The following is a 12,113-nucleotide window of genomic DNA, read 5'->3' as shown; positions in this document are numbered from 1 at the left end:
TGAAGAGGAATTGTCCAAGTGAATATTAAAATCTCCAAGGATCAACAGAGGGCACGTATCCATTGGAATAGCAGACAGTAGAATGTCCAACTCATTCACAAAGTTGCCAAGCTGTCCAGGAGGCCGATAGATAACCACCAAGTACAATTTGTATGGTTCAGTTATCATGATGGCATGATATTCAAATGAGCAGTGGTAATAATAATCTCAATATGTGTCCTCTCTGCCGGACATAAAGTTAACTGGTAGCAGCTAATTCACCTGCAATAACCTAGCGTAGCTAGCAACAGTGAAGGTCAACTTGACTTTAGCTAGTCTAGCTAGCAGCTACATCAAGCATCAAACAAGCCAGCGGGCTAACTACCTTTTTGCAAAAAAGGCTAGCTGCTAATTAATTAACATTAGACTTTAGAGTTCGACTCCCCAAACGCGTGTTCGGTAAATTGACACGACAAGTACAAGTGCATATCATTTAGACTAATAACAGTAAGTGAAGTGATGTGCGTTTATCTCTTTGTATCTTTTTGGCAATGAGGGGCGCCAGCTTTACTGCTAGTTAGCCAAGCTAACATTGGTGAACTTAAGCTGGCCAGTTTATTAACACGATCTTATTAGCCAATTATTCGATATCAGCTACAGAAGCAATGAATCTAAAGTGATTCCCTCTAACTCTGTATAATGTCAGGAAGAATTAACCATTTTACCTTGTGTGAAAATCTTCGTCTCAAAGTCTCGGTCATCAGCACGAGGTGAGTGAAGAAGGCAAAAGGAGGAATGTAGAAAAGATGGCTGGCTTTAACGGTTTCCTCAAAGATTCTGTTCTAGAATCTTTGGGTTTCCCAGTGGGCGGAGAATAGGAGATTCAAACCAAACATAACTATTTCATTTATTCTCAACATGACTTAATCTCAAAGACTGCACATTCCCAAAGAGTAGAATACTTCTACATGATAAATACATGTTTAGAGAAGGAACATGAATTATTTATGTTTTATATGCTAAAAAAATATATAAAATTTCAACAACCCCTCTTCTCCCTTTTTTTCAGTGTAGGCTATATTTAGGATATACAGGATTATATATATAGAATTGATTTCATATTGTTGCATTAAAATAATAAACTAAAACACAGCAACTGATGTTAATGATAATGCCTCATGAATAATAACTGTATTTTTCAATAATGTTTCAGGCTGTGAAACTCGGCGAAGCATGGAGTTGCGCACAATGCTGTGTTACACGGAGCACAGAAGACACGGGTGAGCTTCCTCTGCCGGGGCCTTCGTGTGCCGTGAAGGCAGACCTTGCAGTGCCTTCTTGTGCTCTTTCCTTGGGCATCTGTCTGCAGCACATCAGAAGGGAAATGTTGTGCTGTGAGACGGAGTGGATGGTCCATTGATGGGCGCCCAGCGGTGGAGGCATGCCGTGGAGTGTGGTACTGCTCCAGCAGCTGACGCATCAGATTGTCTCTGAACGCTTGAGGCTGGATGACCTTACCAGTGGCCTGCTGGTATACAATTTGCGCATTGTGGACGCAACAGTCAATCAAATGAAAAAACACTTTTTTGTACCACTTCAGAGACTTTCTTGTACATTCCACAAAACTGTTGCGCATGTCAAAGCGGTCCACTGCCCCCATGTGCTTATTATAGTCAAGGACACAGGAGGGCTTTGACTTCCTCTGGCCTGTCATGTAGTCCATCTTGTCTGAATCAGCAATCACAGCTTTACTGACCGTGGAGAGGACATGGACATCTCTTTTGTCATGCCACTTAACAGCTAAAAGCTGCCCAGCCCTTTTGAACTCCACATCACTCTTTCTCATTTTGCTGGGGAAAGTCGGCATTCCCTTCCTATTTGCCCTCACAGTCCCACAGGCCCCTGTTCTGCGTTTCATCAAGTACAGAAACAGCGTTGGACTGCTGTACCAGTTGTCCACATATAAGACATGTCCCTTCCCTAGATAGTCTCCCAGCATTGAAATCACCACAGAGCCAGACACACCCAGGCCATCAATGTTCACAATGTCGGTTGTAGTGCCAGTATATATGATCAGGTCTTGCACATAGCTAGTCTTCACATCACAGAGGATAAAGAATTTGATGCCAAATCGGTGTCGTTTTGATGGGATATACTGCCGAAATCTGAGCCTACCCTTCCACAGCATCAGTGACTCATCTATGCAGAGGTTTTGGAATGGTGTGAATACTTTTTGAACTGTGTGGTTAGATAGGAGAACACCGGAATGATTTTGCTAAGGGGGTCAGCAGTGTTCAAGGTGGTGTTGTCCGCGAAGTGAAGGGAACGCAGAAGAATTAGGAACCGATCTTGAGAAAAGAGGATGAAGAAAAAGGGTGTGGAGTACATGATGTTCGTACTCCAGTAGTCCTTCAGGGCCCTCTTTTTCACGGTTGCCATGAGCAGGATGGCCACAAAAAATGTGTAGAGCTCTGGCACAGTTGTGCTCACCCATTTCTGGAGCTTACCCTGCACATCAGCCGTCTCCTTCAGCTGCTCAGCAAAGGTGTTTGTCTGATCAGCGATGCGGCCCACCAACTCTTCTGTCATTAACAGTTTGAAGCAATCTGCCTCGGATACAGTCCGAGGCAGGTGTGACTGCACGCCACTCCCAGAGCCATCAAAAGTGAACTCGTCTGGGGCATAGGCGCCGGCTCCCTCCCACCTCAGCTCATCGGTTGGTGGTACCTCATCCATTGGAATGGGCACCTCTATCTCCTCTACAAATTGAGGAATTAATTCCTCATCAGAGTCCGACTCGCTCTCTGAGCTCATATCCAGGTCAGGGACATCGTCGGAAAAGATCATGTTCATGACCTCGGCTTGGGTGAGTCCCCTATTTGCCATTTTTAATCTAATCTTTCAGAGTGCTAGTACCGATGTGTCTTGTAAAACAATATCTTGCCCGCGAAGTGAATGATTTTGTTCTAAAGGCTCTGAGGTAAATGAATGAACATGTTGCTAACTTGGATTTGCTAACGATTACAATATGACATACAAGAGTATTGTGGGAATAATGCTTTATTGGTTATTTTATTAGTCACAACATTTGCGGTCAATAAATGTACACGTATTCCGGTTTTTATACCTCCAAACGTAGGCACAAGATGTGCATGTAAGCGCAGGATATAAGCAAAAAGGTCTCGGGTTGTTACTGAAATAAGACAATATTTTGACATGGGCGCAGCCATCTTTCTTTGAACGACATGTAAACAAACATGGCGGCGCCCTATGAGCCTTTCGGTCGGTGTTCGCCTTTCAGTGAACGCAAACCGTAAACTGAAGCTTGCTTATGTTCTTGTATATCAGTGATGTTTTGTATATAATCACTTACAACGCGACACTGTATTTTAGCTGTGAATGTTTTATTTCGATCTTACAAACTGTTAGGTTTCGGCGTTTTGGCTGGACAGTGACGGTAGCCTACCTCAATGCTAATATTGGATTGCATAATCACAGACGGTTGAAGATGTGAGTCCATACATAACTGCATCACATGTAACTTTTATTCAATAAAAACGATGTTAAATGAACATGTCTTGTTGAATTATTTGGGAAAAATGATTTCAAGGTTTAATTGTCGCGTCACAATGCGGAACTCTCCGTTCAGAAACGTTCTAATCACATATTTGTGATCGTACACCCAGGGGACCAGCCGCGGCTCATCACATATTTGTGATCGTACTCGTCAACAGGTTAAGGGCTGTTGTAGGCACTCCGCATTGAGACAAAAAATGAGCGTCGATGAAGTTCTCTTCTGCACCAGAGTCGATGAGAGCCATCACCTGCTGTTGCAGCTTGTCCCATTTCAAGGTAGCTGGTAGGAGAGTCCGTTGCATGGAGGAGGGTTTAACAGGCGTTACGCTCACCAGTACCCCCCTAGCTACTGGCGAGCGTTGTTTTTTACCGGACATCTGGTGATGAAATGGCCAGGTTGGCCACAATACAGGCAGGACCGGGACTCGATTCGCCTCTGACGTTCCTCTGGGGTCAGCCGGGTGCGATCAATCTGCATAGGCTCAGGGTCGGGGACACCAGAAGCAGGCAGAGGGGCTGGTTGGGTGACAGGAGAACCAGCAGAGGGCTGCAGCAAAAACCCAGGGAATCTTCCTCGGCGGCGCTCCTGAAGTCTCCGGTCTATACGGATGGCAAGGTTAATCAAGGCCTCACAGGTGGTTGGCAGATCGTGGGACACCAGCTCGTCTTTAATGTCTTCAGACAGGCCATTCAGGAAAGTATCAAACAGGGCATCTGCGTTCCAAGCGGTTGAGGTTGCAAGTGTTTGGAAATCAATGGCATAATCGGACACAGACCTGCGGCCCTGGCGCATGCGCAGCAGTTCACGAGCAGCCTCATGTCCATGCTTCGAGCGGTCGAAGACCCTTTTCATCTCAGACGAGAAATCATTGTAGCCATCGCAATATGGCGGCTCTGCCTCCCAGAGGGCCGTTCCCCACTCCGTTGCTCGCCCAGAGAGTTGGGTAATAACATAAGCCACTTTGGCCCGATCGGTGGGGAAGGTGGTGGGTTGCAGTTGGAAAATCAGTGAACACTGAGATAAAAAGGAACGGCATGTGCCGGGCTCACCAGCATACTTCTCGGGAGGGGGAAGACGGGGCTCATGGGCTGGCTGGAGAGGGGATGAGGCAGAGTGAGCTAGTTGGAGAGGCTGAATCTGGGCAGTCAAATCTCTGATGCTCGCTGACACGGTGTCCAGTTGGGCCTGCTGTCTCCCAATGACGATCCCCTGCCGTTCTATAGCAGTCTTAACTTGGGTTGGGTCTGCTGGGTCCATTGTAGTCGGATTGTACCGTTAGGCTAGCTGGCTTTGACCCAAAAGCAGACCAGGTGAGAAGCAAATGTTCAATTAGTTGGTTTTATTTTCAGTTCAGTTCAGTTATTTTCAGTTCCAGTTCAGTCAAAGCGCAGAAGATACAAAATCCAACTTAGATCATGAAATAACGCAAAAGTCCATCAAGTGTCCATGGAACTAAGGAATGTCTCGACTACACAGAGCAACCAAAAAGGTAGAACAAAGGGCAAACCTCTTCCAGTGGTGAACAGAAAACAGATAATCCAAACAGGCAGAGTATATCCAAAAACGGGCAGAGTATATGCACAGGCAGAGTAGCACACAAACTTGCAAGCACAATCCGACAAGGAGAACTGAGACAGCTGAACTTAAATAGGGAGACAGAGACCAATCATTGGGCAGGAGAAAACAAGGTAACAAGCAAATTAATTGGCAGGACAGGTGTGGACAAAAAGTGGCGGGAAAAGAGGGGGCGTGGCGTCACAACCACAAACACAAAAACACATGGTCCCCAAACAAAGACATGGCATGGCCAACAGTACACAAACAGACCAGCAGGGTGTCCCGGACTCAAACACTGACAGAAGGAGCACCAAATAATTCCCACCATGGCCCTTTCAGTATAGCCTACTGCAGGTAACAAATTGTCTATTCAACCAATGAGTAATCAGGCGGGGGTTCCAATAGGAATAATAGACAGGACTGTCACACACACTGTCACACAAACACACACACACACACACACACACACACACACTTACACACACTCTCTCTCTCTCTCTCTCTCTCACACACACACACACACACACACACACACACACACACACACATACACCCTCCACCCCTCACACACTACCCCCACCCCACCCCCCAACACACACATGTGCTCCCCCCCAGACACACACACACACACACACACACACACACACACACACCATAACCCCCCACAATCAAACACACCTTTGCACCACCACCAACCCCCCATCACACACACACAATATCCCAACACACAAATGTATACACACACACCATCCATACTTCCTCCCAAACATCTTCAGATGACATGACCCCCTTCCCCATTCAAACGTACATATTAAAAAACTTGCACACAAACACACATATCAACACACACACACACACACACAAAAACACACATGGCATGAGGTGCAATAAGGGGGAATTGGAGTGGGAAATGGAGATAATGTACTTGCGAGAAGTGCAAAACTGAATAGCAGCCATATTTTGTACCATTACACAGTATATCTAGTTACTTTATTGTCTTAACTTTGAATGATTTATACATGACAAATTGTTCATATAGCCTGTTTTAGCATTATAACACCTGTTTTTACATCAAATATAGCAATTACCATTGAATTGTATTTTACCCGTTGATGCGCAGTGTCCACTACAGTGGACAGTTGGGTATTTCCGTCAAAATTATGAATTTTTGAAAAAAAGTTGGCATGCCGCAGGAAAGTCGAGCATGTGGATTGAAAATTAACTTACAGGTATACTATGCTAGCCTGACTCTCGCCAGACCCTTGTAGTTCCGCCATGCTCCACCAGAGGCGTTTCGCTGAGCTCCACACAAGGGTCTGGACGCGAGGGCAATCCAAACCCCTGTGCCAGTGATCAAAAAATGAGCAGCCAATCAGGAGCGCCGAAGCAAGTGTTTGATTCAAATAACAATGGCGGCACGCAGCGAGGAGTCTTGTGCTGACATTGATTCTGCTATTTCAACCGTTTTGTCGAATCTATCGAGTATTCATTCTTTCAGATAATAGTTTTGAAGACATTTATTGGTGGCAAGGATGTTTTTACTCTTCTTCCGACCGGGTTTGGCAAGAACTTGAAGAAGCCTAGCACGTCATTCAAGATAACAGGCAAGTGGTTTATCAAATCACATGCGAGGATGTTTTACAAGGACCCGCCTTCAGAAATACATCTCCTATCGAGAAGTCCCAGATCCTTGTGTGAAGCAGACAGCGAACTACAGGATCTGGCGAAAGTCAGGTTAATACTATGCAGGATTGGCGATTTCATCGCCGGTTTCGCTTTCACTTTTCATTTTCGCTCGTTTTATGCTTGCATATTTCTCTGCAGAGCTTCCCCTACAGCTTTAGCGTGTATATTTTACAAAACTCCTCAATCGGCCAGTCTGCCGTGCCTTTTCATGAGACTTTACATGACACTTCCTGGAGTAGAGCATGGGTGCGTGCCCGAGGTCTCCGAAGTTGCAAGCGTGGTTCTACCGCCACAGACCATTAGAGCGGCCAAAAAAAACATAGTTTGACCGGTAATGACTCATTTAATCATATATACAGTATGGAACGAATTGATTAACTGAAAAACGTTGCATAGTATACCTTTAAGACCACGCCAGTGGCAGCAATTCAGGCTGAGATGGGGGAGATGCCTCTCCATCTTAGAAGAGACCAACTGTCTCTTGTATACTGGGCCAATCTAAGGGGGTCACTCTGAAAACCACATGGGTCAGCCTGCGTTATGGCACTGTCAAGAAAGAGAAAATAACCAGATTAAGAGCTTTGGTTGGACAATAAGGCAGAAAGCTATAACAATGGGAATAAGTGCTCTGGAAATTAGTCCAACAGTAGCATTGTCAACTGTTCCTCCTTGGCTGTTGTCAGAGGTGCCAGTTGACTTGGGTTTATTGGAGGAAAAGAAGGAAAGTGAAGTGGATCAATACAGAGTAAAAAGATACATTACAAATAAATATAAAGAAGCAGTAATTTTGTATACGGATGCATCCAAGCAAACTAACAAGAGAGTGGGTATTGCTTATCCTTGAACTTTGAATCATCTAAAAGAATATGTGATGACTGCAATATGGATGGCCTTGTTATGGGTGGAGAGCTGCAGGCCTAAACAAGCTGTGATAGCTTCAGACTAGTTCTGCATTGATAAGTCTGAAACATCTTCATTCTGAATCTAGACAGGACATATGCAATTATGCAACTAGCCAACAATCTGATTAATTCTGGTATTGGTACTACATTTATATGGGTTCCAGCTCATATAGGTGTGAGGTAATGAACTGGCGGATAAATCTGATGTAGATATGACGGTCAAATTCAGCAAAGCTGAAGTGAAAAGTATAGTCTAAACTAAAACAAATGGAAAATGGCAGTTCTTATGGGACAAAGAACAGTCTGGGAGACACCTGTATGGTATTCAAAGAAAGGTGGGAAGGGGTACATGTAGGAATACAAGCATGTGTAAGACAGAAGAAGGTGTGGTGTCTAGATTAAAGCTTGGACATACAGGTTTAAATAGAACTTTGTTCATAATGAAAAACATGTTGATGGACTGTGTGAATTTTGCAATAGTCAAGAGACCATAGAGTCATTTTGTTTTGTCCTAAATACCATCAAGCTAGGCAAAGATTGATTTCACAACTTGATGAAAAGCAGATGTCATTACATTTAAATGATATATTTCAAAAAGACTCTGGGGATATTTGTTTTCATTTTTTGTTTTCTTTTTTGGGGGAAACTGGGTTATTTAACAGAATTTAAGACAGGGTAGATTAACCCCTTGATCCACACTCCAGTCCAGATGGTGGCGGTAATGCACCAAAAAGCTGGTTGCCAACCGCCATATAAAACAAGAAGAAGAAGAAGAAGTACAAACACAGATATCAATGGTAGTGTAGTGGAAGAATTTTTAGAAGATGAGGGGTTGGTATGCTTAAATGATGGAAGGGGGACTAGAATAGATGTAGCAAGAGGGTTGGAATCATCTATAGACCTCACTTTAGTGTCTGAACAAATAGCCAGCATCTCTAAATGGGATGTTTTTGAGGATACCACAGTAGGTAGTGATCACTACCCGATAATCTGTGAAATTGGAGTAGGGCCAGTTCAACTGGAGGAAGCAAGCTATCCTAGGTGGAAATTAAAAAATGCTAATTGGGCAGCATATAATGTGACATGTAGTGAGAGGTTGCAAGAATTAAATACAAACAGCTTCAATAGTGTGGATGATTTTAATGCAAAAATTACAGAAGTCATGCATTCTACTGCAATAGGGGTAATTGGTAAAGGGAGTGGATTAGGACGATGTAAAATGGTTCCCTGGTGGTCTGATGAATGCAAAAAGGCAATACAAGCTAGGAATAAAGCATTTAAGAAGGTTAAAGCCACATTCTGTTTGAATGATTTGGTGGAGTATAAAAAAGCTCAAGCAGTTGTTAGAAGAGTCATTAGACAAGCTAAGCGACAACAGTGGCAACGTTTTTGTAATAAGATTGGAAGGGAAATTCAAATTAGTGCTGTGTGGGGCATGATTAGGAAAATGAATGGTATTAGAAGAGAGTTCACAATTCCAGCCATAAGGTATAATAATGATATTATGATCAGTAATAAAGATAAGGCAGAAGCTTTAGCAAGAACCTTTGTAAAAATTCATAGTAATGATAATTTGACTGCAGATGCAAGGGCAGCTAGGAAGGAAACTCTGGCAGCTTATCCTAACATTCATAAGGAAAGGACTGATGTTAATGGAACATTAGATGTTCCCTTTTCACCTTTTGAACTGAAAAGAGCTCTGGCTGGGGTTAGAACAACATCTCCTGGAAAGGATGAAGTTTGTTATAAGATGGTGGAAAGTTTAACCCCTGAAGCTCAGGTTGTAGTTTTAAAATTATTTAATAAGATATGGGAATCAGGGACATTACCATTGGCTTGGAAGCACTCAGTCATTATTCCCATTGGAAAACCTGGGAAGGATAAGTGTGAGGTAACTAGTTATAGACCTATTGCTTTAACTTCCAATATGTGTAAAATTATGGAACGTATGGTTACAGACAGACTAACATATGTAATGGAAAAAGGGAATTTAATTACCTGTTATCAGAGTGGTTTCAGGAAAGGAAGGACCACTATGGACCCTGTTGTATGCCTGGAGAATGAGATTAGGAAGGCTCAGGCCAACAAGGAATTGGTAAATGCAGTATTTTTTGATGTGGAAAAGGCATATGACATGCTATGGAAAGATGGCCTTCTCATCAAATTAGAATCTATGGGTGTAGGAGGGAGAATGTATAATTGGGTGATGGATTTTATGAGGGACAGGAGTATTGAGGTAAGAGTTGGGACATCTCACTCTAGTATCTATAATATAGAAAATGGAACCCCCCAAGGTAGTGTGTGCAGCCCTCTCCTTTTTAATATTATGATTAATGATGTTTTCTCAGGGGTTGATGCTAGCATTGGCAGATCATTATATGCAGATGATGGGGCACTGTGGATAAGAGGTCGTAATGCTACATTTGTGGGAAAGAGACTACAAGCAGCTGTAAACACTGTGGAACAATGGGGTAATAAATGGGGCTTCCATTTTTCTATTGACAAAACTCAAGCAATATGTTTTTCTAAAAACAGGGTTAACCCTAAAATACAGATTACTCTTTATGGGCAACCAGTTAAGCAAGTTCCTTGTCTTAGATTTTTAGGAGTATGGATGGACCATAAGTTGACTTATGGAGAACATATTCAGAAGGTCATAATTAAATGCAAAAAGGCTATTAATGTTATGAGATGCCTCTCAGGAAGTAACTGGGGTGCAAGTATGAGATCTCTTAGACACATCTACACTGCCTTAATTAGGTCAGCTTTAGACTATGCATGTATTGCATATGGATCTGCTGCTAAAACACATTTGCACAAACTTGATGTGATTCAGGCACAGGCATTACGTTTGTGCTGTGGGGCATTTAAGACATCTCCAGTTCCAGCGTTACAGGTGGAGGTTGGAGAAATGCCGTTATCATTGCGGCGTACTCAGCTAAGTATGACATATTGGTCAACTTTACAGGGACACAAACTGGACCATCCAGCCAAATCAATTTTAGATAAATGTTGGGAGCATGGGCGTAAACATTTTAATAGCTTTGGATGGGTTGGTAATAATGAGGCTGAGAGATTGGGTCTGTCTAGAATTTCTCATAGTTGCACAGTGGCGCTGTCAATTACTCCCCCTTGGTTATTCCCCATGCCCAAAGTGGACTTTGAAATCTCTAATATACCTAAGAATAATGAATTTGGTGGGATTGGTTTTATGGTACAACAGTATATAAATACTACATACAATGGTGTGGTTCAAATATGTACAGATGGATCAAAAGATCCAGATACTGGAAGGACAGGAGCAGGTGTATATATTCCACAGTTTGATAAGTCTATCAAGGAAAGAACATCTGATCATCTTTCAGTTTACTCTGTTGAAATGTTAGCTATTTTGTTAGCTCTTATGTGGATTGAAGATGCTAGATCTAGACAATTTGTCATATGTTCAGACTCCATGGCAGTATTAGTTAGCATTTCAAATCTAAAATCTACCTGTAGACCTGATATATTGTATGATATATTTCAAAGTTTATACAGGCTTCATCAGAGGGATATATCTGTATGTTTTATGTGGGTTCCCTCACATTCAGAAATAGGTGGTAATGAGGTTGTGGACTGTCTGGCCAAAAAAGCCCTCAAACTAAATATAGACAACCTGAGTGTTCCTCTAAGTCGAGGTGAAATCAAAGCCATAATTAAAACCAAAGTTAATATAATGTGGCAAGAACATTGGAACACAAACACAAAGGGGAGGTTTCTACATAACATTCAGAGGCAGGTCCCCTCTAAAAGGCAGGGGTGTTTGAATAGGAAAGGAGAGTCAGTAGTGACTGAGACTTGGTCACACAAGTCTTAACCATAATCTTAACATAATAGGAAAACATAACACTGGTCAATGCACATCATGCAATCAAAATCAAAGAGAAACTGTAGAGCATGTTTTGTTAGAATGTCCATCATATCACACTGAAAGAAACATCATGTTAGAAAATATCAAACCACTTGGATATGCAAATCTTACACTGGTAAATTTACTTTCATTCTCAACTGTTAAACCATCAGCCTGGAATTTACTCATAACATTTTTAAAGTCAACCAAAGTGTATGAGAGGATTTAGCAGACAGTTTTCATTTCACTTTTCTTTTTTGTTTTGTTTTGTTTTTGTTTTTGTTTTTGTTTTTGCTCTCCCCTTTCTCTCCTTTCCTTTTAATACACAACATAAACGTCTAAAGCTACATTGAAGCTCCACACCTAATCAACAGTTGGTGGCGGTAATGCACCAAGTTGGATGCCAACCGCCAATAAAAACTAAAGAAGAAGAAGAAGAAGAAGAAGAAGAAGAACATTTGTTAATCTGCGCCTTTACTGTCTATGATCTGCGCTCCGTTTCAGTTAGGGGCCTCTCCACTGA

At 42.5% G+C, this 12,113-nt stretch overlaps 1 protein-coding gene across 1 annotated transcript; it reads right to left on the bottom strand.

Moving 5' to 3' along the window:
• Positions 1 to 1,177: 1,177 nt before the first annotated feature.
• Positions 1,178 to 2,865, bottom strand: LOC134094329 (piggyBac transposable element-derived protein 4-like). Its single transcript, XM_062547821.1, has 2 exons — positions 2,210 to 2,865; positions 1,178 to 2,069 (listed from the first exon to the last, which is right to left on the bottom strand). The coding sequence occupies exons 1-2, from the start codon at positions 2,863 to 2,865 to the stop codon at positions 1,178 to 1,180; spliced, it is 1,548 nt and encodes a 515-aa protein (XP_062403805.1).
• Positions 2,866 to 12,113: the final 9,248 nt, after the last annotated feature.

The sequence above is a fragment of the Sardina pilchardus genome, chromosome 10 (assembly GCF_963854185.1).
Source record: "Sardina pilchardus chromosome 10, fSarPil1.1, whole genome shotgun sequence".
NCBI lineage: Eukaryota > Metazoa > Chordata > Actinopteri > Clupeiformes > Clupeidae > Sardina > Sardina pilchardus.
This window is presented reverse-complemented; position numbering and strand designations above follow the sequence as displayed.

Bases quoted from the DNA above. Each gene is read 5' to 3' on its own strand.
- LOC134094329 (XM_062547821.1), bottom strand. From the start codon at position 2,865: ATGGCAAATAGGGGACTCACCCAAGCCGAGGTCATGAACATGATCTTT. The intron at 2,070-2,209 runs GTATTCACACCA...TGTGAAGACTAG, and splicing joins CTAACCACACAGTTCAAAAA to CTATGTGCAAGACCTGATCA.